General features: G+C 40.9%; 1 protein-coding gene across 4 annotated transcripts in view; it reads left to right on the top strand.

The window, feature by feature from the left end:
• The window catches only part of EPHA5 (EPH receptor A5), a 186,508-nt gene that overhangs the window by 140,721 nt on the left and 19,722 nt on the right, over nt 1–26,065 (top strand). Inside the window, exons 5-11 of one of the 4 annotated variants that reach the window (XM_062492936.1) lie at nt 129–253; nt 3,024–3,183; nt 7,167–7,269; nt 15,636–15,701; nt 21,737–21,804; nt 23,175–23,300; nt 24,325–24,510. In XM_062492936.1, the coding sequence (XP_062348920.1) occupies nt 129–253; nt 3,024–3,183; nt 7,167–7,269; nt 15,636–15,701; nt 21,737–21,804; nt 23,175–23,300; nt 24,325–24,510 (834 nt within the window). Of the gene's footprint in view, nt 1–128; nt 254–3,023; nt 3,184–7,163; nt 7,270–15,635; nt 15,702–21,736; nt 21,805–23,174; nt 23,301–24,324; nt 24,511–26,065 lie in introns of all 4 variants that reach the window. The other 3 variants (XM_062492938.1, XM_062492940.1, XM_062492939.1) reach the window with 3 other exon arrangements.

The following is a 26,065-nucleotide window of genomic DNA, read 5'->3' as shown; positions in this document are numbered from 1 at the left end:
ACCTCACTGATCTGCAGTAGCAAACAATTATCTTGCATTTGAGGATGCGCTGATGCATTTGACTTTGGTTGAAGCAGACCATCTTACTAACAATAGTTTTCACCTGTTGTTTTTCTCCTGTCTTGCAGCACCTTCTCCAGTCAGTACTGTGAAGAAAGGGAAGATAACTAAAAATAGCATCTCTCTTTCCTGGCAGGAGCCAGATCGACCTAATGGCATCATCCTGGAATATGAAATCAAATATTTTGAAAAGGTTTGATGGACTGATTGCTGAGTTTCCCAAGTACCTTCTCTTTATTGTTCTCTTCTTTTAGTTGTTATTATTTGAGTCATGGAAGGGAATGGAGAGAATCAATGTCAGATTGATTTTGCAGTAAATGATTAGGAAGACTTGAAATGAGGGTGTTGTTTTCCATTAGTGTGCCACTTGTCTTCAACAAATGCATTAAATCTGTGTGTCAGATTCTTCTCCAGTCTTACCACATTAAGATAGAGCCTGCTCATTTGTTAAAAATAGAAGGGGCTGGGGACTGAGCATCTGTTTCCTCCCAGAAGCATCAAGCAATACCTTGCCTTTGGTATTTCAATTTCTCACTTGATTTTCCATCTACTGTGAAAGGAGGAGAGAAGGGGGGTGCGGAGAGAAATTGTATGTGCTCTGATATGAAGAAAGGCATCTTGGCTTAAGAACTTGCCTGGGTTTTCCAGCTCTTTCTCTCAATTTAAAAGGAAGCAGTCTCCCCACAAAACTTGCCTCTCCTAGTCTTCATTTCAAATGGTGACTTGTTCTCTTCCTGCAAAATTGTTGTCTTTTAAATGAAAATGGTTACAAATACACTTTATCAAAGTAAGGTATTTTGAGTGATACTGCCTTAAATCTCTGGAAATCTTAGATTTCCAAAAATCAGGTTTTCAGGATTTGACTGAATAGCAATTTTTTTGCCTTAGCTGGAGTTGTAAGGTGTTCTTTATTCCTCAGAAACATCTAGGCTTTCTACATAAAACAGGAGGAAAATAACAAAATTGAGTGGCAATTCACTTTTTTAGGGGGATTGAGTTTCTATTTTAAGGAAGATTATTCATTAGCTCTATCTGTGATCCAGGCGAAATTGCTGAACCTGGACCAGGACTGGATCCTTACTCCTTCTGTCTTCTTTCTCTGACCATGGAAAGGACCTGCTCAAGCAGTCCATGCAAATAGGGGAAAGAATGTAATAAATCTTCTCCATCAAAATAAAATCAACATTATTTTGCAGATGAGGGAGCTTGTGAAATAGATTTGTGAGTTACTTAAATAGTGCTAAAGATTAAAGTACACAGCAAGAATCATGTTGTGTTGTTGCTAGAAATAATCCATTACTAATTATTTTATTAACTTGTTTGAATGACTGTTGGGGTATATTGAATCCTTACCATGGAATGACTTGGGAAGAATAGCTTTTAGAAAACAAAAAAGGTAAAGCAAATAATTAAAGTGAAAAAAAAATTGTGTATTTCTTCATTTTCCTTAGTTTGTTTTCAAACAGTTTGGCAGGAGAGGGTGCTTAAAATGTTGTATTTGTAGTCCAGGGCTAGTGTCAAACAGCTTCATCAAACAGTTCTTCAAGAGTGAGTCCTTTGTGGAGAGGTAGCTCCAGCCAGTCCAAGTTCATGCTGTCTTGATTTATTTTCTTCAGGCTGAGAATGAAGCTTAGTGTTTTCCATAGAAAAACTCAAGAGTCCAAGTGTTTGCCAAAGCCAGTGTATTGAAAAGTTAATTGGCTGGCATACAAGCAAAGATGTGACCTAATATTCGCTTGCTGCTTTTTGTAGTTGAGATAGGCTGGGGATATTGCCCTTAATCCTTTTTCTTTGTTGCTACTATAATTTATATTCTCTCAGTTTTCAGCCCTTCATAAGGGTAAATTCACATTCATTTCCAAGGGACAAGAATTATTTCTATTAAATGTTTGGGAAAACTGAGTTTTGTCAGATTGCATTCCTGTAAGAGGGATCACTCCTTATAAAGAAAAAAGGACATACATATATATTTATATATATATATATATATATATGTGTGTGTGTGTGTGTGTGTGTGTGTCTGTACACATTTCTCTAAAGCAGGCTTCAGTTGAGAAATTTTGTAATCTTACATTTAAGAAATTCCCAGCACCTTAGCCAGGCATATTGTTGTCTATGGGAAGCTGGCCATTAAATTAAAAGGGAAAAAGAGCTCAGATTCTAAGAGCTATACAGAAATATTGGTAAGGAACCACTGAAAAGTCTGATTTAATGCATAATAATTTGGATCTGAGAGATGTGGTGAATAAAAAAACCGTTTCCACATTTACAGACCTTAATTTATGAGCTCTTGTCTAGATTATGTGTTACAGTAAATAATTCTAAGAGTAATTACTTAGGATTTCAACAAAATTTTAATCAAAGGACTAGAACTGTTTCACATTAGAAACTGATGTAGATCAAGATTTATTTCAGCAATTTTTCTTCAAGTTCATTGCTTCAGAAGAACAATGCAAAAATCAGGTATTTTCCTGGAGTTTTGGTTTATCATTCCCTTCCCAAGGTCTAATTCATGGTTCTAGAAATGCAGGCATAAAGTTATACAGTGTGTAATATATTAGTCTATTTTAGGCCTACTTACATTATTGGGAAGCCATTTTGGTTTAAATCAAAATCCTTTTCTAAGGTGATGAAACTGGTTTTATCTTCCCTATGCCTTGGGATTGATCTTTGTATGATGACCCCAGACCATGTGCACCCTGAGCAGTGGAAAGCTGCTTCTACTGCAAATGCCAGTAGTATTTCTCCTAGAATCATTGATTATAAAAGAGAAAATCAGATCTCGCATTTTGTATTGCAGAAAGAACCTTCAGAGCGGGGGTTTTTAGGAAGAAATCCTTAAAAATACATACCTCAGTCACCTTTTGTAATGTTTCTCTGGGGGTTGTTAAGAGTGGGTCTTCTCTGGGAGCCACTATGTGTGTGTTTGAACTTTGTGGTTTTTGTGGGGGTGTTGGGAAAAGGACCAAGAGATGAGCTACACCATCATCAAGTCCAAAGAGACAACGATTACAGCAGATGGTTTGAAACCAGGCTCAGCGTACGTCTTCCAGATCCGAGCCCGGACAGCTGCCGGCTACGGGGGCTTCAGCCAAAGATTCGAGTTTGAAACCAGCCCACTGTGTAAGTCTTTGTAAATACTGTCAGCCCTTGTCTCTGCAGCGCTTACCAGAAACAAGTCAGGGGATTGATACCTTTGCAGAGAGCACTTCTTTTTATTCACTTCATCCCTTGACTTTGGAAACACTGGGCACATCATGACTCTGAACTTGACATATCTGTCCTTTGCTTCATCATGGTGAGGCAGGAGATCTTCAGGCTTCATAAATTCATGGCATTCCATGCTTAGAAAAATCCTGTATTTGCAGGAGCCTGGTATAAGGGAGTCTTTCCTCTCAGGAGGGACAGAGGGGATGGGACCTGCTCTTTAAAAAGGCTGTCTGCAGAGGATGCTGAGCTCTCTTAAATATCTACATCTGAGGTAAAAAACCCTGAAATGGTGCCTCTCTGCAAGGGGAAGAGTTGAACCAGCATTAGGGTCTTTTGAGTTTTTTGGGGAAAGTTCCTGTCAAGTTAAATGATTGTTTCTGTTGGCTGCCAATGCCACAGCCTCAAAAGGAGGTTGACTGGTAAAAAGAAATGGAAACAAATGTGCACTGCAGGTGCAGGACTTCTTCTTGGCCTGTTACGTTTGTGGGTTTTTAAATTTTCTTTAATGTTTTTTTCTAAACAAATCTGATTATCCAGGGCTGGATTCTGGAACAGATTCTGTGACAGGGTAAACTCCTGAGGCACACAGGGGCTCAGCTGCTCATTCTTCTGTGTTTAGGCACAGCTGTGGGGAAATTCTTTTTGTCCCAAATACAGAATTTTGCTGAGGTGTCAAAACAGTTTTGTCCACCAGAAAATATGTCTTCTCCCTTTTAGTTTGTACAGCTAGCATTTATTAATTTTATACTGTGTGCATGGAAGAGGAGTTTTATGGTGGAAATACTCTGATCATTCCTGTGGAAGACTATTTTCTGTGTTTTCCTTGAAAATGTAAATTCATCAATACTTTGATTACTGTTACTCCAGTTTTTTTTTTAAATCATCATCTTTGACAAGAAGATACTGAGTTGTCTTTTCAGTGCATGCTACCTTTTAAGTCATAATAGATTTTCAAGGAGTGATTGTACATGTGCAAATGTAGCTGTGGAGACAGTGGTTAAGCTAATACAGTGAAAATTGCATCACAATGGAAGCATTAATGCAGTAAGGATAGTCTATTTAATGTATTTCTTATTGTATTAACCATTAATTGTGCCCTGTAAGTAGCAACCAAATCATGTTATGCCAAAAAATTATTCTGTATAATTTTTCTCAGTTGGAAAGTTTCTAGCTTAGAGTTGTTTGAGTAATAGTCTTCTGGTCTATTAATGAGTAACAAATGAAATATATGTACATTTGATCTCTTACCTATGATCTTGGTCCAAAAATAATAGCACTTTCATAAAGCCCATCATGTAAGTATCTGTGTTAATTGGGAATTTTGGAGGACATCACGTGGAAATATTTTTAAACACTAGAAATTCTGTGGGTCATTTAGTCTTACCTACATCCCAGTCTTTTTCACATTTTAAATGCAGAGGAATAGGTACTTCTCTGATATTAAGGAGTTGCTGGCATAGTCAGAGGAATACCTACTGCATGGTTCCCAGTTTGGGAACTGGGAATTGTTGGTCTGTTGGACTCAAGCTCTGGCTGAGGCCAGACTTAACCAGACACTTTAACACTTAATATGATTTAAATACAATGTAACCCTCAGTATCTTGTAAAAAGCAGCTCTGTTTGACATTTAATACCTTATAAAAAGCATTTTTTCCCCAAAGCCCTATAAAAAGTCAATATTAGTGTCAGGAGCATGACCAGACTCCCACTGCTTTCTTGCACATCCTAGAGATTTTGAAAACAAGTACAGATCGAAATCTCATTGCTACATCTGAGTACCCAGATCTGAACTTCTTGTTAGAGCCAAAGCAAATGATTTTCATTGAGGCACAGATGAAAACCTTTTAGTGGCTGTTCCTTGAAACAAAAACACTCTCAAAGTTGTTTGGACTGAACAACAGGTTTTGTTTCCAGTTTGCAAAGTTTCTATCTTTAATACATTTGGAGGTTTTTTACAACAGTCTGAGAAATGCAATGGAGGAAAGCTGTGAGCTCTTTTGGACTTCCCTCTTTTCCCAGATTTTGGGAATTTTTCCATACTTCTCCCTGCTTGTGCAATTCTGCAAAGCACCATGAAGCAGCCAGGGCTTCAATTTTCAGCATTCTTTTTATTTGAGTGGAAGGTGTTGCTGGGTATATCCACTTGTTGCTTCATCATTTCCAAATGCCACCAAGCTCATCTAACCCCAAAAACTAACCTTTCCAAGAGCTGGGTTTTGGCTGGATTGGTGAGCTAATCTGTCTGGTCTGCTGGGTGGGAGTAGGAACATATCACCAAGCTGAGAAGGGGTAATGCAGGGGTGGGTGGGTGTGTCCTTGACTTTGAAAGGCAGCAAGTCCCAGCTTGGTTTATAAATTCAGGCTTTTCATGTGCCATAGATCACAGAGGAATTTATCTCATTTCCCCATCCCTTGAGCTGTGCAAAAAAAACACCAATCACTGCTTAATGTTGTCCTTTAAATGTTTTTCTTTTTAATTATTTTGTCAAGAAAGCAGTAAAATACCATCTTAAGGAGCCCCCATAACTGTGAGGCTAATAAAATTTCTGGGTGATGGCAGGGGTTTGGAGCAGTTAAAATTAAATATTTAGTGTATCAGGACCAATCCTTCTGAAATCACTTACATTGCAGTAGCAGGTCCACCCCGCTTGTGGTTAAACACCAGAGAGCTCCCATATGAAGAGCTGCTTGAAGCCCAATGCACATCAATGTTTAATGACATACCTTTCTGTCTTCCTTTAACAATTAATATGGGACTATATTCAGTTATATTATAGCCTTCATAATGTTAATCCTGTGCTAAGGACCTTTTTTTTAGTTCAGTCATTTAGTTAAAGGCTTCTTCAGTATGCAATCAATTCCTGCTGCTCTCTGGGGTGGATGAAGCTTCATCCTGGGCTGGCACAAGGTTAAGAGCTATAATGAGGTTTTCCCCCACAGAGCAGTGGTGCCTGTGCCATGGAGCTGATTTTGCAGGGAGGATGTGAGATTTGTACCGCAGGGTGATTATATACATGCAGCTAAATAAGCTGGCAGCAAAGGGGGCAAGGTGAGGGCAAACTTTGGTTTCTGCTTGGGGAACCCCACATACAAACCACTGGGGGAAAATAGGCTCCTTTTCCTACCGTGTCGGGCAGATAAACAAGATACAATTGGTATTAGCATTTCCATTTTACAGCCTACAGGAGCTTGCTTACCTGGTCTTACTTGACCCTTGTCAAAACTCAGTTCTCAATCAGCTCTCCTGACCTTTCTGCTGGCATCTTTATCATCTGCCCTTCAGCAGGACAGCCCCTTACATGGCACGAACTTGAAGAGTTTTGCTTCCCCAGGTTTTGGCCAATGTGTGTGTCTTAGCAACTGTTTTACAGAGGGTGCATTATGGCCATGTGATAGAGATGCCACAAGGAGTTAGTTTATAATTGTTTATAGCTTCTTGAAGTGCAGGTAATTATTTTTGTCTTGTAGATTTTGCTTGTGTCTGTTAGCAATAACATTCTATAAATATTCTCTCTGAGTGTTGGGTTTTCATCCAAATGAGTGCCTGTTGGGTTTTCATCTTTTATCTCTGATTTCTAATGCAGCTAACTCAGGGAGAAAGACTTGAGATCACAAACTCAAAGGCTGCATTCTGCAACACTTTGGTTTCTGAATTCAGCAATGAGATGCAATCTTGTTGGGCTTTTTGGCTTAGTGTTGCATGTGCTTTTGTTTCCTTTCCATCATATCCATTCCAAACTAGAAACAGAGAGAAAAAGGGGGAAAACACAAACCATAAAAGAAGAAGCGAACCGATAAGATTTGAAACCTTGCTGGCAGCTTTACTAGAAAGACTTATGTGGGTGCTGACTGTTATTTTAACCCTAATCTCCATTTTGTGTTTCTCATCTCAGCAGTAGCTGCATCCAGTGACGAGAGTCAGATTCCTATAATTGTTGTATCTGTAACAGTGGGAGTCATTCTGCTGGCTGTTGTTATCGGTTTCCTTCTCAGCGGACGGTAAGAAAAGCAGCTGTATATTTATACTTCTTCAACTTTTTTAATAACTTTTATCTGACCAGCTGATTAGTGTGATCTAGGCAAAAGCAGCATGTGAACAAAGCTGTCAAGTGGTAGCACTGTAAAACAGCATGAGGGTGGGCTGATTGATCTGTTTGGACAAGCAGAAATGACAAAGGCACTCACAGATGTAGTTCATTTTCATCAGTCTATAGGCTAACCCCGATTATTTGACTTGATTCTCAGAGAAGTCTTTTCACATTCCTTTAAAAATAAGCAGAACATGTTATTAGAGGTAAAATATCTTCACCCCCATATGTTTGCACTCAGAGCTTGCAATGGACTTTGCTCATGGAGAAAACTTGACTTCAGGAAAACGCTTCATAGAAAATAAGAATAAACTCACTGAAATGGCTAAATGTCCCACATTTTGGTCAGATCTGGATTTCATTTCTCATGTGTAGAGGTACTAATGTGTTTTCCAAGTGTTACTAAACCATACAGAGAGCTTCCCCCACAGAAGGAGACACTCTGCTTCAAACCATCCCATTGACTTCTCATGTGCTTAAACATAGGCAAGTGATGAAAGCCTGGGCAATACCATGTTTGACAACTCTAATGGAAGTTGATGGAATTTTTTGATGTACAAGAGATTGTAGTACTGGGTCCAAATCTGGCTTGTATCGGGATAAGTTTGTACTGGAACATTAAACTTGCTTGGCAGCCAGCATTGAAGGCACATTTTTCCTATTCTATGTGTATATTAGTACCTTTTTTAGTGGCAGTAGTCAAACATTGCAACATCCTTTATGCATATGTGAAGTACACCAAGCAATGTGAAGTACTCCACAAAGCAATATGAAGTACATCTACTGATAAGGCTGAATTTGTTTTCAGTGCAAAATAAACTTTTATGCTTCTAAGTTACCCATCAGCCTATAGTTGTTTTTATGATACAGGTCTGTCCTAAGCTCAGGTCTAGCAAGGCGGCTGTAAATTACAGGATATTGTAAGCATTAAAACATGTTACAGACACAGAGGAACTGCACTGAATTTGTTGGTTGAGGGTCTTTATTTCCCAGAGGAGGTAAGGTATCAGTCTGCAAATGCAGAGCAGCGAAATCCTGCCAGGCTGAGCAACTCTGTCCCTAGGCATAAGGCGTCCGTGGAAGGACACAGACAAAGTTATTTCCTGTCTTGAAAGGTAAGTGTGCTGCCAGACTCATCTCCAGTCAAGGTCAGAGACTGACAGTCTCTTCCAGTTCAGCTGTTCGAGCTCCTGTTGTCCGCTTTGAGTGACTTGTTTGGCTTAAAAATGGAAGAGTAAATGCTCCTGTCTCCATGAGAAGCATGCAGCAGGAGAGAGGAATGGGGGGGGGGGGGAAGGTTACAGACAATTCACACCAGGGCCTACAGGAAAACTGTAGTCTAAAGACTTGGCTCTGAACACTCTAGACAGGATTCAAGCCTCTCCTTAAAGGCTAGAGGTTATGATAAAATTCTTCTTCCATCAGAGCAGGTGGATATGAACCTTGGCTTCCCCCAGCCTGGATGTGTGCTTGTATTGGTGCAAGCAGGAGCATGGATGTGTGAATGTAGAGATGCTATAGATGTAAACTGGCACCTCTGCAAGGAAGAGTCAGGGGTGTGAATGACAGGTGGAGGAATATATATCCCTCTCTGACCGTAGGGAATCACAACCAGTAGCTCCTGCTTTTTCTACAGTCGCTGGCAAAGGCTCATTACTCCTCTGAGGAGGATGTACCCTTGCAAGTTTCCTTTTCACTGCTACACTCTCAAGTCTCAGCAAGCAGTTGCAAATCCTGAGCCATTTGTCAGCAGTTCTCATTAGTCATGTCTTTCTGTCCTCTTACCTAATGTGCTTTCCAGGATGTGCTTCCTCTTAGCTCTTTATCTCTTGGCATATTCATAAAAAAAGCCCTTGTCACCTTTGGCTAGAGTTTTATTGTTGCCTCTGCTGCTACCTTAATCCTCCTACCTTGTACTCGCACCATCCTGTGTGTCCCCCAGGGCAGCTGCAGGTTTCTGGGTCCTTCTCCATGGTGCCATGCTGGATGTCTTGGAAAAACAGGCACAGGGAGCTGAGCTCTTCCTCCATTTTTATGTTTTCAACCCATCCCCTAACTGAAAAGACCATAGTCCCTCATTTGGAGCTGCTGGAGAAACCTCCCACATCAAGGTTTGGTCCATTATTAGCAAATTGCCTTCAAAACCACAGGGCTTCTCCACCAATTTGAGTTCCCATTAATTTTAAAGCCCATCTAGTACATCAAGTGACTCATAAGAACAGCAGAATAAACCCCAAAAATCCAGAGAGATGACAGACAATTTGAAATTAAACAAAGCAAAACAAAGAAATTGCTCTGGTTTGGAAGAAAGCAGAGATACCAGGGAGATTTGTTACTCATGCTGCTTTGCCTTTGATAAGGATTCAAGACAATTTGTGGAGTAACTCTTCCCGCTGTGACAGCAAGGACAATAAATGTTCCAAGTCATGGAATAATCCCTTTCTGAAGCAATTAACCTGTTTCTGGAAGATGCTTTCCTATTAAGCCTCTAGAGTGATTATGTTGTTCCAGTGCCTAGTTCCAGGGGGGTTGCATTTTCTTTTGTAATTCTTTCCTGTATCTGCTGTTAGGAAAACAGCTATATTGAACTCCAGCTGGAATCACTACTGCTTGCCACACCAAACTATGCAAAGCCCAGGCTCTGTCTTGTCTGTTGATGTATGACAGCTCCCAGGGTGCTCCCAGGTCCCTGAGAGGCTCTGGACACCTCAAGGTATTCCTCCCCAGGATGCTGTATAGCATGTCTTTGCACCTATTCTCCCAAGTCCCAGGCTGCATCAAGCAGAGGCTTGAGAGCAGTTCTGCAGTGCAAAATGAATGTCCTCCTGCTCTTGGTAGTTCTGAAAGGAGTTTCCAGTCGTAGGCTGAGGAGTTTGCTGGAGTGTGCAGGTTTTTTTATTTTTTGCTAGGTTCCCAAAGGCAGGACCACACTTCTTCCCTTTTTTTGCTTTCAAGTCTCTGCAGTTTTCTCACTTTTTTGAATTAATATAAGTAACAGCTTGGCATTTCCCATTGGCAGCTGGCCCTAAACCAAAGGTCAGTTGAACAGTAGTTGTGGTGGCATTTCCACATGTCAGTGTCCATCTGTGGAAATGCCCTTTGCATCTGAAGCTGGAGATTCCTGGGAATATGAAACTATGTGCTTTGCCCTAAACAACTGAGAGGCATTTCAGAGCTGATTTCCTTGCAGATGCTCCAGAAAACTTCCTGTACCTAATACATCCTCTGACCAAGGTCATGAATGCCAAGCCAAATAGCTGGTCATTTTTTTAAGTTATCCTGCTTCTTGTATCAAGGGTATATTAATAATATAACAATCAGGATTACAAATCAAAGAGCTTCACTAAACCAGAGTGTAGTTGTATCAGCATAAAAAAGAGAAGTGGATTGAAAATCTGTTATTAAACCAGCTGCAGGAATTGAATTAAAGAACACACAATTGTTATTATCTTTGTTTTGTTAGGATTATGTGTTCTCAAAAACACAGTGCATTTTACAGATAGAGCTAAGCTATACATTTTGCTTTCCTAGCAATGCGTGAATTTAATGTCTGTTACCATTATTGTTCCTGATTTAAGTATGTATTAATCTAAAATCATTATTGACTATTGTAAAGTCTGTGTTGGACAATCCAGTGACAAAGATCTTTGCACTCCATCTCACACAGAGCAGTAAAGCACCTCAGTTGTTGTGTGGCATCAGTCTCTTTCTCCCTACAAACTAAGGTAAGGAGCCAGGTTTTCAGCAGTCTGGGGAGGAGACAAACTGCTCCAGAGCAGTACCCCTCTTTTGTCCTTCAAACCCATCCCTCTTTGCAAAACAGACAAGGTCTTAGCGTGAATGTTAAGAGACTGATTCCTCCAGTCCCCCAAGCTTTTCAAACTTTGTAGCACTAAACAAAAGCATGAGCTTTTACAGAGTAAAGTGAGGAAGATATTAGGTCAATGCTCTGTATGTTTGCAAAAGCTGTTCAAAACAGCCAAGTCAACTGTGCATCTGCATTTATAGCCAACTACCCATTATGGATGACCTTTCCATCTCTAGCAATCTTCCAAAGAACCAGAGGGAGCTTTTCATAGAACTTAGGAAAAAAAAAAATTGAAGCAACAAAAACTGCCCCTCACTCTGTGTCATGCATATATAGAAAGTCTCCTTCTGGCAAGGAGCTAGTCTCTAAAAGACAAAGCAAAGACAAATTTTGCCAGCTGGGTATTGGTAATTAGAGGCTCTTACACCAGCATATCCATCTTTGACCCTACCTGATTTAGACTTTTAAATGTCTGTGCCTGTGGTGGCAGAGGCTACTTTCTGGACACAAATATGCGCATGATGTTAAAAAGTGACTTTCAGGGAGTAGAGACGATGAAAGATGGTGGTGTATATTCCAGGTCCTGCGACAGTGTTTACAACCTTCTGTGATGTGGAAGGTCAAAATGGATGAATTTTTCCACAGCCTCTTCCCATCATATTTCCAAGTTGTGTCAGGGTTTAAAATAGTTCGCTTTTTCTGTATTTCCGTAGGAAATGGGGGACAGTCTATAGATAATGGTTTTCATAGAGAATTTTTCCAGCACGATTCACAATTTTTGTTATTTGGGACTTTTTAGAGGATTTTTATCTCTACATGCTTGCCTGCTCATCCCTCTTACTTGCAGAACATTTTCTCCTGTGATTTACAGCCACTTTATTATGCTGCCTACTGCCAAATATCGCCCACAATTCACCTGACAAAAGGAGGAATTTTGTTGAGGAAGCCACTGCTCTGCCAAGTCAAAATTCCCATCCACCAAGAGCAGGCAGGGTCTGGTCCTGCTTCTCTTGGGGTCAAAGTTTTTACTACTTCCATCCTATTAGCAGCCTCTTTGCTGGTACATTTTCCCAGAGAGGAGCAGTATTACTGCTCTTTGAAGGAAGAGCAGGTGATTCCTTAAACATTGATATATTTTGGGACAAAGTGGAGATGTATTCCTAGCAGCTCACAGTGTATAATGCTACTTCTCTGATGTTTAGAGCAAGCATGTTGACTCAGAAATTGTTTGGTGTAGCGCTGGCCTCCTGACCTGGAGATGCAGGAAGCAATCACTACCATCACTCAAGGCTGTATGAAGGATTAGAAAAATCTTCCCAGGCACTCTCAAGTATTTCAGTCTCTTAATTGCAACCCTCTTAAAAACACCCCATTAGAATAGCTTATTAAAAGCAACAAACAAGACTTTCATTTATCATGATTCTAAGACTTCAACTTGTAACTCTTAAAAGCTACATCTATATATGGCAGAGCCTCTCTGAATTCTATCTAGCCATTAAAAATGTAGTTTAATTCCAAATGCTCTCTGGGTCATCTGCAGACTTGTGGTAAATTAATTACATTAATTGCGGGCACAGTTGCTGGGGCCCATGATACATATACATTTCATTAAACAAGTCCAGGGTTTGAAACAATGCCAAGGGTGTTGATAAGTGCTCATCTCACAGGTTTATTAAAGTTTTCTCTCTGGACAATTTGGTTTGCAAACCACATAAGCTTTGTGGGGGTCACCTTAGCTAGAACTGGAGTAGTGTTGTCTCTGTGCCTGAGATAACTGAAAGCAGCATAGTTTGGCTAGCCAAGGAATAGGGCAGTGCCAGCAGGCCACAGAGGTCTTGGAGGTGTCACTGCAGCTTCAGGCTCCTCTAAATGTTTTTTTCCCATCTGCAGCCCCTTCCTTGAAGCCAGGGCTAGAAGCAGGTATCACATCTTTTTTCAAGTAAGCTTGGCTTTTGGAGATGGTGTCGCCTCAGAGCCTGCAAAGGGGATTTAACACTGCAGGTGTTTTCTCAGTAACTTTTGCTGTTACATGGACATGTCATCTGTTATCCTGAAGCAGATAAGAGGATCTCCTGACCAGTAGCAGCCCCCATTAGCTCTCCTCATAGTTTGCTAGTAGATTCAGTGAGGTTGGAGACTTTGCAGATAAAATTGACATATGTAGTGCTTGGTTCAGCTCTGCTCTCCAGTATAGGTCAGCTTGCTGGCTAAAGATCTAAAACCCTGAAGAGATCTGGCTCAATTTCATTAAACAGCATTTTAATCTTATCCATAGCTTTTGATCTTGTCTGCATTCAGCTCCGCAGTTTCTAGACTAAGAAAGCCCTGCAGGAAATGAGGAGATGGGTACTGGGCGCTTCCTAGAGGCCATTAGGCACCCAAATCCAATGGCCACAAGATGCATGATGGCTTTGCTTGATTTGAACATTGGTTTTATTTGCCTCAGGATTTTAATATTTTGAAGTATTTTGAAATTTGATTTATGTGCTAAACCAAGTCATCCTTTTAACACAAGTAGTAATAAATCTTCCTTTGTCCTGACTGTTCAGACCAATTAATAAGTTCACTTACCTATCCAAATGCTCCTTGGACTCAAAGTGAATTTTATGAGTCTGCTGATCCAGTTCAGTTTGTTTCTAAGCACTTTAGATTTCCCCTAATGGTGAACCTCAGAGTATTTTGACCATAAGTGCACAGCCGATGGATTAGTTAGGAGCGAGGCTGCACTGAAGTACATTTCTCTTGCACCTCAATTTTTTTTTTTTTTTTTTTTTTTTTTTTTAGTCCATATAAAGAGACTTAGATCTGAAGTGCTCTGGATTCAGTACCAGGAACTGATTTCATCTCAGAACAGCCCTGTTGCTGATGAGGTCTGAAAGAGTTTTCTTTGTTCAGGGAAACATTGAGCTCTTTTCTTTTTAAAGAAGTGGTTGGTTCTCAGGTTAATTGAACCTGAAAGGTTCAAGGTTTGGAAGACTTTGACTTCGCATGCCGAGTGGTGTGGAGGTGTGGGAAGGTCTGGTGGCAGCAACCATTAGAAAATGTCTGGGGGAAAAGGGTCTCCTAGCTGAAAAATAAGCTAAATGGTCACAGCCAAACTGACCTTCTGGAGATGAACCAGTTCCCTGCACTCAAATCCTGCCAGGTTAAAAGAAGAAAATGGCAACATTGACTCAAGATACATGGTGCTGTGCTTGGGTTCCCTTTGTGTGCCTTTGAGTTTTGGTTCTATGGTTTTAACCTGGATCTGTGGAGTGGTTTAGTGAAGGCTGATCTGCTTCCATATTAGTATGACTGAACAAGCTGGGGCATTATGAAAATAGAAAATATTGTCAATTAGAGGCATTGGCATTGCTGTTCAGAAAATGTTAACAAGTTGTTTTGCTGAGGCAAAAGGAGCTTAGAAGACATTCTTCACCAGTTTTAATTCAAGTAAGCACATAACTCAGTGTATAATTCTTCAAATCATTGCATGCCTGGGATTATTTTGCATCACAATTTAAGGCAATGCAGTTGCAGTGTGCTAATTTTGTCTAAATAAACTATTTTAATGTATTTAGGTGTTGTAAGTTATACTGTATAAAAATCTGACATGCACAGGATATTTTTGAAGATTTGTTGTGATGACTGAGGAGAAATGAAGAGATCTTCAGCTGACTTTAACTGGAGTATAACTGCAACACTGGGCTCCCACTTGTATTGAAGTCCTTCCTGTTTTTTCTTCTGTACTATGTTCTTTTCCAGGGTGAATTATCTTAATAGAATTGGTAACAGAAAAATTGTCTGTGTAAGTTCTCTGACAAGGATAAAGAACAATTACTGAGGTGCAGCCAGCATTGGGTTGAGAACTGATGCCAGGCAAACCCATAGTCTGATTAAAGTAATGGCTGAGCAGCCTTCAAAGGCAAGCTGTGGGTGCATACAGTGCCTTTCAGCTCACCGTGTTTTGAGTTTATTTAGGCTGAATGCTCTCACAAGGTCCTGCTTCTGCAGATACCTGATGTATCAAAAGCTTCACTGATACAAGGAGATGCAGAAAGGGCTCTGTGAGTACATGCATAAGGATCTGCAAAAGTAGGGCTCATATTCATCCAGTGCTTTTCCTTTTCTAAAGGCAATTGTAATTGTACTACATGCACACTTGTGGTAAAAAAATCACTTTTTCTGCTTCAAGGCAGGTGCTTAAGTTTAAGCACATGGCTGGCCCCATTAATCCTGATGGTGGTACTCCCGTACAGGAAGCACATGACTAATTGCTTTACAGCACCAGGATCTAGACACTCTTCCCCAAGGCATGTTTCATCAACAATAGCATATGCCATGAAATTTTTGCAGCACAGGGTGTTCAGGTCCAAATAAAAATTGCAGTAAGAAGGAAGAAATACATATAAAAATGTTGTGAATGTATTTGCACCTTGCCAGGGTGGTGGGATTATTCCTTATCCTGGGCCTTTTTGTTTGCTTTTCAGTTGCTGCGATCATGGCTGTGGGTGGGCTTCTTCTCTACGTGCTGTTGCCTATCCAAGCCTAACATGGTCAGTGTTCCCACCCGTGCTGGCTCCTACTTCATGTTCTCCATCCATGTTTTCTGTGCACAGTCTGCCTCTCCCTTCCTTTCTTGTATTGGCCTGGAAATCACTTTCTTATCTGATCTCTGTACCCAGCTTATCTATCTCAACAACTGGAAACAGTGTGACATGAAGCAGAGTGTATCTTCAGCAAGAGTAGGGATCTCAGGGGCAAAAACCTGCTATGTTGTGCCATGATCAATCCATATACTGCAGCAGGTGTCTAATAAAACATCATGTATGCTGTACACCCATCAAGTTCTGCTTCTTGTCATCCAAAGGGGCCAGGGGGAGGTAATGTGCCTGCAGAGGAGGCAGGGGGTAGGTGGGAGCGAAAAGGTATTTATTTAGTGGCATGTTAAATGCATGTCAGTGGAATTAAGTATATGTCATGGACATACATGTCAGTGTATGACATACACAGCAATGACACGGTGCTGCTTGCCCACGATATGCTCCAGCAGCATTGGACATATCTCTGCAGGTGTCCTGAGGTGCGTGTCCATGCTGCATGCTATCCTGTTCTGCCACCATCTGGGCTGCCTCAACACTTTCTGCTCTCTTGTACTCTCCCCTCTTTTCTAACTAGTCAAAGGAGGGGTGATTTTAATTTCTGTTGGTTTGACTGGATGCAAATCGAGTTGCTTCCCAAAGAAGAATCAATTGTAATGTTTGTGTGGGCAGAGATCTTCTTAAGTGTCCTAAGAGATGCATGTAATCACTATCCCCATCAGATAGTTGCTTGAGACCACAGAACTTCTGAGACATCCCACATACATTGTTAAGCTGGGAAGTTTTCTCAGCATAGCGGGTCAGAGGTGTGGAACTCTTCAGCTGTGTTTTCTGGGGGATGCTGAGGCTTTGGATGTTATTGGTTGGGTCAGTCCCTTGGTGCAGTCCCTTGCTATGAGGCACAGCAGTCACTAAGGTGGACCATTTTGAGGTCTTCTGGTGCTGTGTTTTTATTTTCATAGAGGAGGAGTTTGGGTTTTGGTTTTGGTTATTCTTCCTGGTGGAGCATTTTTTACTTGTTTTTTTTGTGACTTTTCAGTGCTTAAGAGCAGATTTAGCAAGCAAGGATACTCAGTTCAAAGTGTGTGCCTTTAAAAAGTTCTTCTGGTATGTGGACCATTGTTTTGGCAATGATTTCTCTGAAAGAAAACCTTACACTACTTTTACTGTCCATCATGTCTGTGGCACCAGTGCGCAAGCAGTCCCTCGCTGCAAGTCATGCTTCAAATCTCCTCAGCAAGGCCCCCAACTGGAGCATGACAGCAAAGGAAAATAGTTCTCAGAGAAGACCGGGATTTGACTGGATGGCTATGAAGAGAGACACACAAGGAAAACTTGGCTGACCTGGAAAACACCCTCTGCAGGTTTCCTCCGAAGGTGCAGGGAGACTAATGTGGCAGCAGGTTGGGAAGGAGAAATGGGAAAAGTTACTTCAAGGCACGGATGCCATTGACTCTGCTGTGGGAAGGCACAACAACCTCTTTAGAGAGATTTATGGTAATCACTTCAGAGGGAGCTTCCTGCAAGAGAGTAAAACAATATCTTGTTTAAATTATTTTTCATTGTTCTGGCGGTGGTTTAGGAAAGCAGGGAGTCATTCAGTGTAAAGGCAAAGAAAGACTAAAGGCTAAAAATACCACTGCTGGATTAGTGAAGCTTCCTTTGTAAGGCATCCAGGTTAATCGGAGGTCAAAGACAGGGTCACATAGTGTAGAGAGGGACAGCAGTGCTGGGAAAGCAGCTGAGAAGATTGTGAGCCTGCAGCCCTTAGGAAGGGAATCTGCCCCATTCCTCTCAGGCCAGCCATTTTCTGTATCTCCTGGACTGAGCTAAAGGTCTTTGCTTGTCATCACCAGATCTTTTACTGCTCTTTTAATCTTGTACAAGAGAAAAGCTAACAGAAAAATGAAAGCAACTTCAGTACTGAACACGGACTAACATGACTAGTGGTATTCTAACATCATTTCTGTCTTTGGCTCTCAGTATCAGTGTTGTTTATGAAGGATAAAGCTATTTACTGAACAAGTTATTGTCTCCACATGTGAGCTGAGGTGACAGGATCTTCACCAGATGGAGAGATCCATGTTTGTTTGTTCCTCTGCATGGAACACATTCCTGCTCTGCAACACATAGGCAGTTTTATTGCTTTAACATCTTGGAATAAATAGTCTGAAATAAGCACTAACCCCTTGTAAACAACAACTTTGCAGTCCTTGCAAACCTCCTGTAAAGTGACAGCTTGAGATGGGTTGGAAGTATTCCTCTAAGTTGATTTATTGTAAAAGACATGCTTCTGAGTGAAGGTCTCACCCCTGAAAAAAAAGTGTTTTGTCTCTGTTTCAGAGAAGTGCATATGCTTCGTTTTATCTCATGTTTAAGAGATTTAACACATGTGTAAGTCTCTGCAAAGCTGGGATGGAAGATTGCATGCTGCTACAGGGCACAACCTGTTCAGTGGTACTGACTGTACCTGGCAGGGTGAAGTCTCTTTCCTCACCAGGGATGTCTCAATGCTGTCTATCCCCACCTGCATTTCCAGTTATGCCTTGGCTATGTGCTGAAATGCTTTGTCCTATGCCTGTAAAAAAAAAAAAGAACTATGTAAAGATTTTTTCATATCACCACCTAGGGCTTGACATCCAAGGTCTAGGTTCACAGTCCCCTGGCTCTGTATTGCCAGGGTTGTGACCAGAATGGTGGCCCTGGCTAAGGAGATGAAAACTCTTTCCCTTGGAAATTCTGTGGTTTTCAGGGGAATGCCTTGAGTGGCTAAAGGGCCACACACAACCCAGCACAGGTATCCTGAAGCAACAGGGCAGAAGCAAAAGAATCTCCATTAGTCCAGGGAGAGCAAGCATCTTTATGCCTCACTTTGTGAAGTATTTTTCTCTGTGAATTGGCTTCTGTCATGCAAGGTAGTGGGCATTGGTTTCCCAGTTGGATTCTTCATTTTTCTACCTGTCCACTTTATATTTTATAAACCTATATATGGATCATTTTACAACTTCATTTTTATAATCTGCTCCATAAATATTTTACAAGCTACCTGCCAATCTGCAAGTAGTTTTTAAAAAAGATGTTATGCCTTAAGAATATTTAAAATCTCACTTTTCTTTTTTACCTCTGATACTTTTATTGAAAAACACAGAGATGTGCAAGGAAGACATCTGCCTTCCACATAGAGAAACTGGGACAAACCCACAACAGGCGTAAATGAACTGAGATTCAGGTGTGCTGCTGAATTACGTTAACTCTTTGGCTGAGTGTCTCCAGCTCAGTGGGAGATGAAGTGAGTCTAAGGATCTTTTTGCTTTTGCTGTGTGTGATACAGAAAATATATAGGAAATCTATGGTTTGTACAGTGATAATAAACTAAAGAACAAGTCTTCCATCAGAGCTTTTGACTCACAGCTTAGCCAATAAATATTAAGAGCAAGTACACATGCAGAAATTTATTATTTCACAAACAATTGAGTGAGGTTTTTTTTCTCCCAAAACATATTGCAAAGCAGCAATATTTAGATACTTTGATCTGCCAGTAAGATTCACAGAGTTACTCCAGACTGTTAACACAAAATTGCAGATTTTTGTGGGATTTAGTTGTGGAAGAAAGGAGAAAAAAATTCTTGTGTGTGTTATTTAAAGCATCTGAAGGTCAAGAATAGAAGAAGCGCAGCTTGACCCCAGTCATTGTGGATTCTGGGTAGTTTGAAAAAGTGTGTGAAGGGTACAAGTGATGGCAGGTTTTGCAGCAAGCTTTATTAGTGACACCCAACTGTTGCTTGACAGTCTCAGTCCACTAGCTGCCATTTCACTTTGACATGTCTCGTCAAGGCTTGTTTTAATGATGCTTCCAGGCATCCCAGAGCCTGATTTCATATGCTAATGTGTTGTGCTGGTGTATGTGTTACCCAGCTGAGAGAAGGGAGCATCTGGAGCCAACTGGTTTGCATTGGCCCTTGGAGTGCATGCATGGGCAGTAAAACATGGACCACTGTGCATCAAGGTGTGCTTGGATCACTGTATGTAGGAGATGGCGTCTTTCTGTCTCGTCTGTATTTATGGTCAAGCAATCAGATGATGCAGGTCATAGAGAGGATGATGTTAGAAAAGCATTTTTACAGGCAAAGTGCTCCAAACCTGAAGAAGAGATAAGGGCATTTGCTCCAAAAGGAAAAACAGAAGTATTGGATATTTGCATTTGGTAGAAGGATGAATTGACATATTTGTGTATTTTTAGAAGGCAAATTGAGTCACATGGCTCCATCCAGAAAAATTGGTTCTGCAGAAAACTGATGTAACTTTGGCAACTTGCAGCAGAAAAAAATGGGGTTGCCAGAAGTGAGACTTGATATTGAGAATCATCTCTCTATTTAGTTAAAGGGGACATCATATGATGAAGAAGAAGAATCCATTCTCACCAAGGGTTCATGAACACCAGAATGTACTTTGAAATGACCCTTACTCCCAGGGTCTCCATGTACACCTTGTGCTTAGGTTTTGAGTTAATTATGCTGGACCCCATCTCAGGAAATGGTGATGCTGAATTTAGAGCAAGGCATTGAGCAATGACATGCTGAGCCATGTCTCTGGGCACCTCAGTGCTGTTTTTGTGGGCTTTGCATTCAAAATGTTACAGTCTCAGCTTGGTTGCTGCTGCTGAGATCATGCCCTGCATGTATAGTCTGGCTGTTTATCAAGTGCAACCTGATTATCTCTGTGCCTGCATCCCCAGACTGCCTGCCAGCCTTCCCTTGTCTTTTTGATCTGTTCCCCTGCATTTGCACAACGTTTGCAGTCTCTTTTTCCTTCCTCTCCCTGTGACACTGGTCTCCCTTTATCCCCAAGGTAAGCTTCCTCTTCCCTGGAATAGCCCCAGAGGCTCATGTTGCTTTTCCTCTCCTCAACTGTTCAGTGTCCTGCTCTGCTGAGTGCAGCTCAGTGGTGGGGGTCTCATCGTGTCCAGGCTTTTGTCTGTAACTGTGATCATTTCACAAACCCAGTGCCAGAATCCTATAGATGAAAGGCTGCTTGGCCTCTTGCATCCAGGCAGAGAGCAGTTCCCTGTAACAGGACTTAATGCTGAGGGCATGTTTAATGCAGATGCCTGTTATTGCCTCCTCCTAATTGCAGTTTTGTTGCTGCTAATCATATGCTTCTCCTTGCTGTGAGTGATCCTGGAGTGCACACATGCCCCTATCCCAAAAATCATGGAAGCAATGGAAGAGAGGTTTCTCAGCTTTAAGTGGCTTCTTAGTGATCTGAGACTTTCTTTGAGGTGTGCCAGCTAGTGTGATTCCACCGCATGCTGGCTGGCTTGCAGATGTCTGTTCCAGGTTTTTCATTCAACCAAGCAGTGTCCTTCAGTCTCATGTTCATGCAGTTTGCTGTAAGGATGATAAGGATGATCCACTTCCCCTATCCAGTTATGTTATCAGGTCCTTGGAAAGACAGGCATATTTATTTATGTGCATACCTCATCCCATATGTTTAAATATATGTGTGTATGTGTGTGTGTAGAAATTTTTCTTGCCTGTGCAGTTATCCTGGGGCTTCCATGTGGTTGTCTAAGTGAAGCGAATCTCAGAAATGCCACAAAAGCAGACAGTTAATGCTAATGCAAAACTATCACCTAATTCTAATGCTTCATCCCATTCCCCTTTCATTGTCCTTCCTGTTCCTGCTTTCTTTTCTTCTTAAAAATAGCTGCATTAAATGTCACGTAGAGTGGAGTTGCTCAGAAGCATCTGTGGGATTTGGAAACACAAGTCCAATTGAAAATCCATGGGCCTTGAGCCCTGCATCCCATTAGGGAAATTGCAACTAGTTCGATGAGCTAAAACTGGGACAACAGCAATAGAGCCACTAGAGGGGTTGGGTTCATCACTGCTCTGATTTTTTGTGCATTGTATGATTCAAAGTAAAGAATGCAGTTCTGCCATACCAGAGACAAAAATACCCTTCTGTTGTGTGTTTTTTTTTCTCTCTAGGCGATGTGGTTATAGCAAGGCTAAGCAAGATCCAGAAGAAGAAAAGATGCATTTTCATAATGGCCACAGTGAGTAAAGATCAGGCATATATGAGGTTTTGGCTTTCTGTGGTAATGAGAAATTCAACCAAGAGGTAGTTTCCTGAAAAAAAAAACAAAAATGTGCTTTTGCTGGTAATTCACAAAAGGATGTTTTGTGCAAGCAGTCCCCACCTGCCCCTGCTGCAAGCCTCGCAGAGAACTGAAGATTTGAACAGTCCTTATATGTGCTGAGCTATTCACATCTGTAAGTTTGCACCAGATCTTTCTAGTGAGCCGTTTTGGTTTGTTCCTCTGTCTTTGCTGTGTGAACCAAGATGTTATTAATTTTTTCTGCTCAGCATATAACATACTTAACATTTTAGTGGTCTGGATGCATCAGCCCAGAATACGTGTTTGAAAACTTTGCTTAACCCAGCCAGCTGTGAGGACGAAGCCCACTGCTGCTCTTCAGCTTGGATGTCTCTGCAGAGGTGTGAGGAACACCTATTTCCTGCACCTAAGAAGATTTCAGAAATGCCGTGTTAATGCCCTTGTATAGAAAAACCCTCTGTGGTGATGCCAGAAGGCAAATCTCGTGGTTGCTATCAGTCCTTCCTTCATCAAGAGCTGTGGGATATGGGAATGGGTAACAGTGAGGTGGATTTTGGGGTGGAAAAGGCAAACACATGGTGAGTGAAAGGCAAATTTCCATTAGTGCTATGTAATGAAGGCAGCAGGATACAAATCAATTAAGAGCCACAGTGTAATGTAGCTGTCTCATTAGACTGATGAACAATTCTTCATGTGAGTAGCCTTAATGATTGTCAAAACAAACTTCTAATATGGATAATGAAAATACTTATCTCTCTCAAGTCCTGCAGAAAAAGCCTGCTATTGATTACTTTTCTGCTGATACAACCCACAGGCTTTGTACAACTGCAAATAAGCAGTTCTTTTAAATCTCAGTAACTCTGTCTGAAATAATGTGGGTGATTGACTGATTGATTGATTGATTGATTGGCTGATAGGTAGGGCATAATTTATTTCAGCTCTTCATCAACCACCATCCATCCAGCTTGCTTTGCAAGTTCCTACTGTAACATTTTGCTATTTGTACTTTTCCTCCTGGTGTGTCTTCTCTAGTTCCAGAAAAGGACTATTTTCTACCAGATACCATACCAACCCATTATACAGGACCGAAAGGGACTTTTTTTTCCAACTGAGCACTACTGTGCTTTTCTAAATATGCTGAAGTTGCACATATGCCAATATAAACTAAATGTAATTTTTCAAGAATGACACTCATTTTCACCATAGAAATAAATTTCCAGCAGAGCAGAGTGCAAGGGATGGGAGTGTGTAAAGCCCATTTTCTGTGATGTCATGTGCCATTAAATGTGCTTAATTTATGTTTGCAGTTAAGCTTCCTGGAATGAGGACTTATGTCGATCCCCATACCTACGAGGACCCTAATCAAGCTGTCCATGAGTTTGCTAAGGAAATTGAAGCTTCATGCATAAGCATTGAAAGAGTTATCGGAGCTGGTATGGAAATGCATTCCATGACCCATAGCAATGTGAAGGGTTGGCTTTCTTAACATGAGAGATCTGGGAAGGGCTGAGAAACATTTGTACTGTTAGGTACCCTGCAAGTGAAGGTGAGCATGTTCTAGCTGAAGTTTGGGACAGACCAAACTGTCATCGTCTGCAGTTCTGAAATTCAGGAGCTGAACTGAATATGTCAGAAAAGGGTCACAAATTATCAGCTGAGCTATTTCAGTGGATGCTATGGGAAAGGAGTCACTTAAGTTTCACATTATTTTTACCATTTAAACCTTTGTATCCCCCAACATTAAGGTCAGTCTTGAAGCAAAAATTAAAAATAAGAGGTCACCTGGGACATTAAAAAAGCACAAGCAAAAGTCCAAAGCTTTAAACTTCTTTGGTTAAAAGAAGAAAATCCCATTTTGTTTCCAGTAAAGCTGTTTGTTTCAACTTGCATCCAACCTTAGGACTATTTTCTATCCTCTGAAATTGTGGGTTTGGACGTAATTTAGTGTTCACCAGAAAAAAATCCATTTAGGTTACTTTTTGGGAAAGGTAGTAATAAAATTGTAAAGAGTTTATAGTCTATAAAAATATATATTACTGTGAAAGGCTAACAGCTTTCCATCTATGTAACTTACCAAATGAAGGTTAAGAAGCAAGTGGTTTGAGTTTTACAGCTATCCACACAGAACAGTGGTACAGGATATGACAGGACTCTTTCATATAGTATACAAAAATGTAAAAATTATAAAAAAGCCCAGTGGAATATAAATCATAGCTCTTTAAATGTAGGGAAATTACATTTTTACTCAAAGTTTTCTTGTGCTTATTAATTACTTGGCTTGTGGTACAGTGCTTGATTGAGATAGTCATCACTGGGATGTTCAGCAGTTCATGTCCATGGACGCAGGGCAACCCTTTGTGCTTTTCATCAGCCAAGGCCGTGCTGCATCCTGTAGACAGGGGCACATCATATGTTCCCTTGATGTGGTGTGATCCCGTTCTGTGTTTTCTTCTGAAGGTGAATTTGGAGAAGTCTGCAGTGGGCGGCTGAAGCTGCAGGGAAAGCGTGAGTTTCCAGTGGCTATCAAAACCCTGAAGGTGGGCTACACAGAGAAACAGAGAAGAGATTTCTTGGGAGAAGCAAGCATCATGGGGCAGTTTGACCACCCCAACATCATACACCTGGAAGGTGTCATCACAAAAAGTAGGTACAACTTGCTGCTTTCTGTGAATTCTGTCTGATGGGAGAGTTGGTTAAGGGAGTAAGACTTAGGTGATGCGTGTTTTGAATGCACTTCTCATAATTTCTAAAAAAAAAGTTTTGCTTTCCAGAAGCAGGGAAAAAGAATGGGACTGTAGGTGAAGATGACAGGAATGTATAAAACCACAATTAAAGTAAGGTCCCTCTGGAATCTGTTAGAGATGCCTCTGATAATATTTGCCCATGGTGCTGGTGTATGGGAAGGATTGAAGGCATCCCAGCATGAGAGTTACTGAGGTTTGACTGCTCAGTTTGCAGAACAGCCCTCTGTAACTTTTTCAGCCCAGTTCTCCAAATGACAGTATGCACTAAAGATAAGGGCAGGGAAAGCGACAGCACATCCAAATGTGCCCAGCACAAGACTGGTGATACTGTGATGAGGCTGTGGAAAATGTGTAGAGTTGTTGTTACTCATCCATTTTAGAGCCCTGGAGGGTCTACATTACTTGCATCAAGGGTTATTTTGTTGAAAATAACTACTTCTTTATTTTAAGAAGCATTTTAAGTGAAGAAGCAGCAGACTCACTGGTGTATATGGCTGTCTCCTCTCCTGCCTTCATGTTTGGCAATGTCAGAGCTTGCTTACCCAATACTGTTCAGATGGTGGCATTCAGTGCCATGTGCTGTTCTCAGTACCATTTATAATTCCTCAGAGGAACTGTCTCCAATGTTACTTCTTTTTCAGAGCTGCAATAGAGAAGGTACAGAGGCTCCATCTGTTTGTCCTTGTAACCTCCACAAAGTCAATGCTGTTTTGCAATCAACAACCTTTTCTCGCATTTTTCCTCAAAATTGCATTTCCTAAAACTTTTAAGAAAAAAAATAACCAAAACGGATTTCTCCCAAAATTTTAATAAATGCCAAAATCTCTTGGGGAGACCCTGTGTAAGAGCTCAAATTTCTAGCCCTGCAGGGATATGGAATATTGAGCTGGGAGCGAGTGATGTTTATACATCCATGAAAGCTGCTGCTGAGGCCTCAGGGTATGGTTGGAAACTCCACTTCTAGTGAAAATGTGTCTCCCTAACAAGCTGCCTTTTATATAAAGTGGATATCTGCTCCAAAGGCTGTGGAAACATAGGGAGCTCTTCTTCTAAATTGGACTTGGAGCAACTGGAGTTTGGATTCAAGGGGACGTACACACCCAGAACATCTCATTAGCTCAGTAAAATGTTAGCTTACTGCACTCAGTTTTTTTCCCAGCAGACATCTGTTGCATCTTCATAGGTTTTTCCTTTTCTTTTACATGGACCTTTATGAATTGCAAAGTATTCTGCTCTCTTAAAGTATTTTACTCTTCAGTATCTTAGTTATTGGCCTTTTGTAGAATCAGATCTTTAGGATAAAATGTCTTTACTACATCATTATTTACTTTGGAAGTAAATTAAGTTAAATTGAATTAGGCCATTTTTAATTCTGAGTGAGAATATTGTTGTATTTAACTAATATAGTTCAAATGCACACGTTGGTTAATTTGTACTAATCATTGTCCCCTTAC

The sequence above is a fragment of the Cinclus cinclus genome, chromosome 5 (assembly GCF_963662255.1).
Source record: "Cinclus cinclus chromosome 5, bCinCin1.1, whole genome shotgun sequence".
Lineage (NCBI taxonomy): Eukaryota > Metazoa > Chordata > Aves > Passeriformes > Cinclidae > Cinclus > Cinclus cinclus.
The sequence above is the reverse complement of the archived record's forward strand: the minus strand, read 5'-3'. Positions and strand labels throughout refer to the sequence as shown.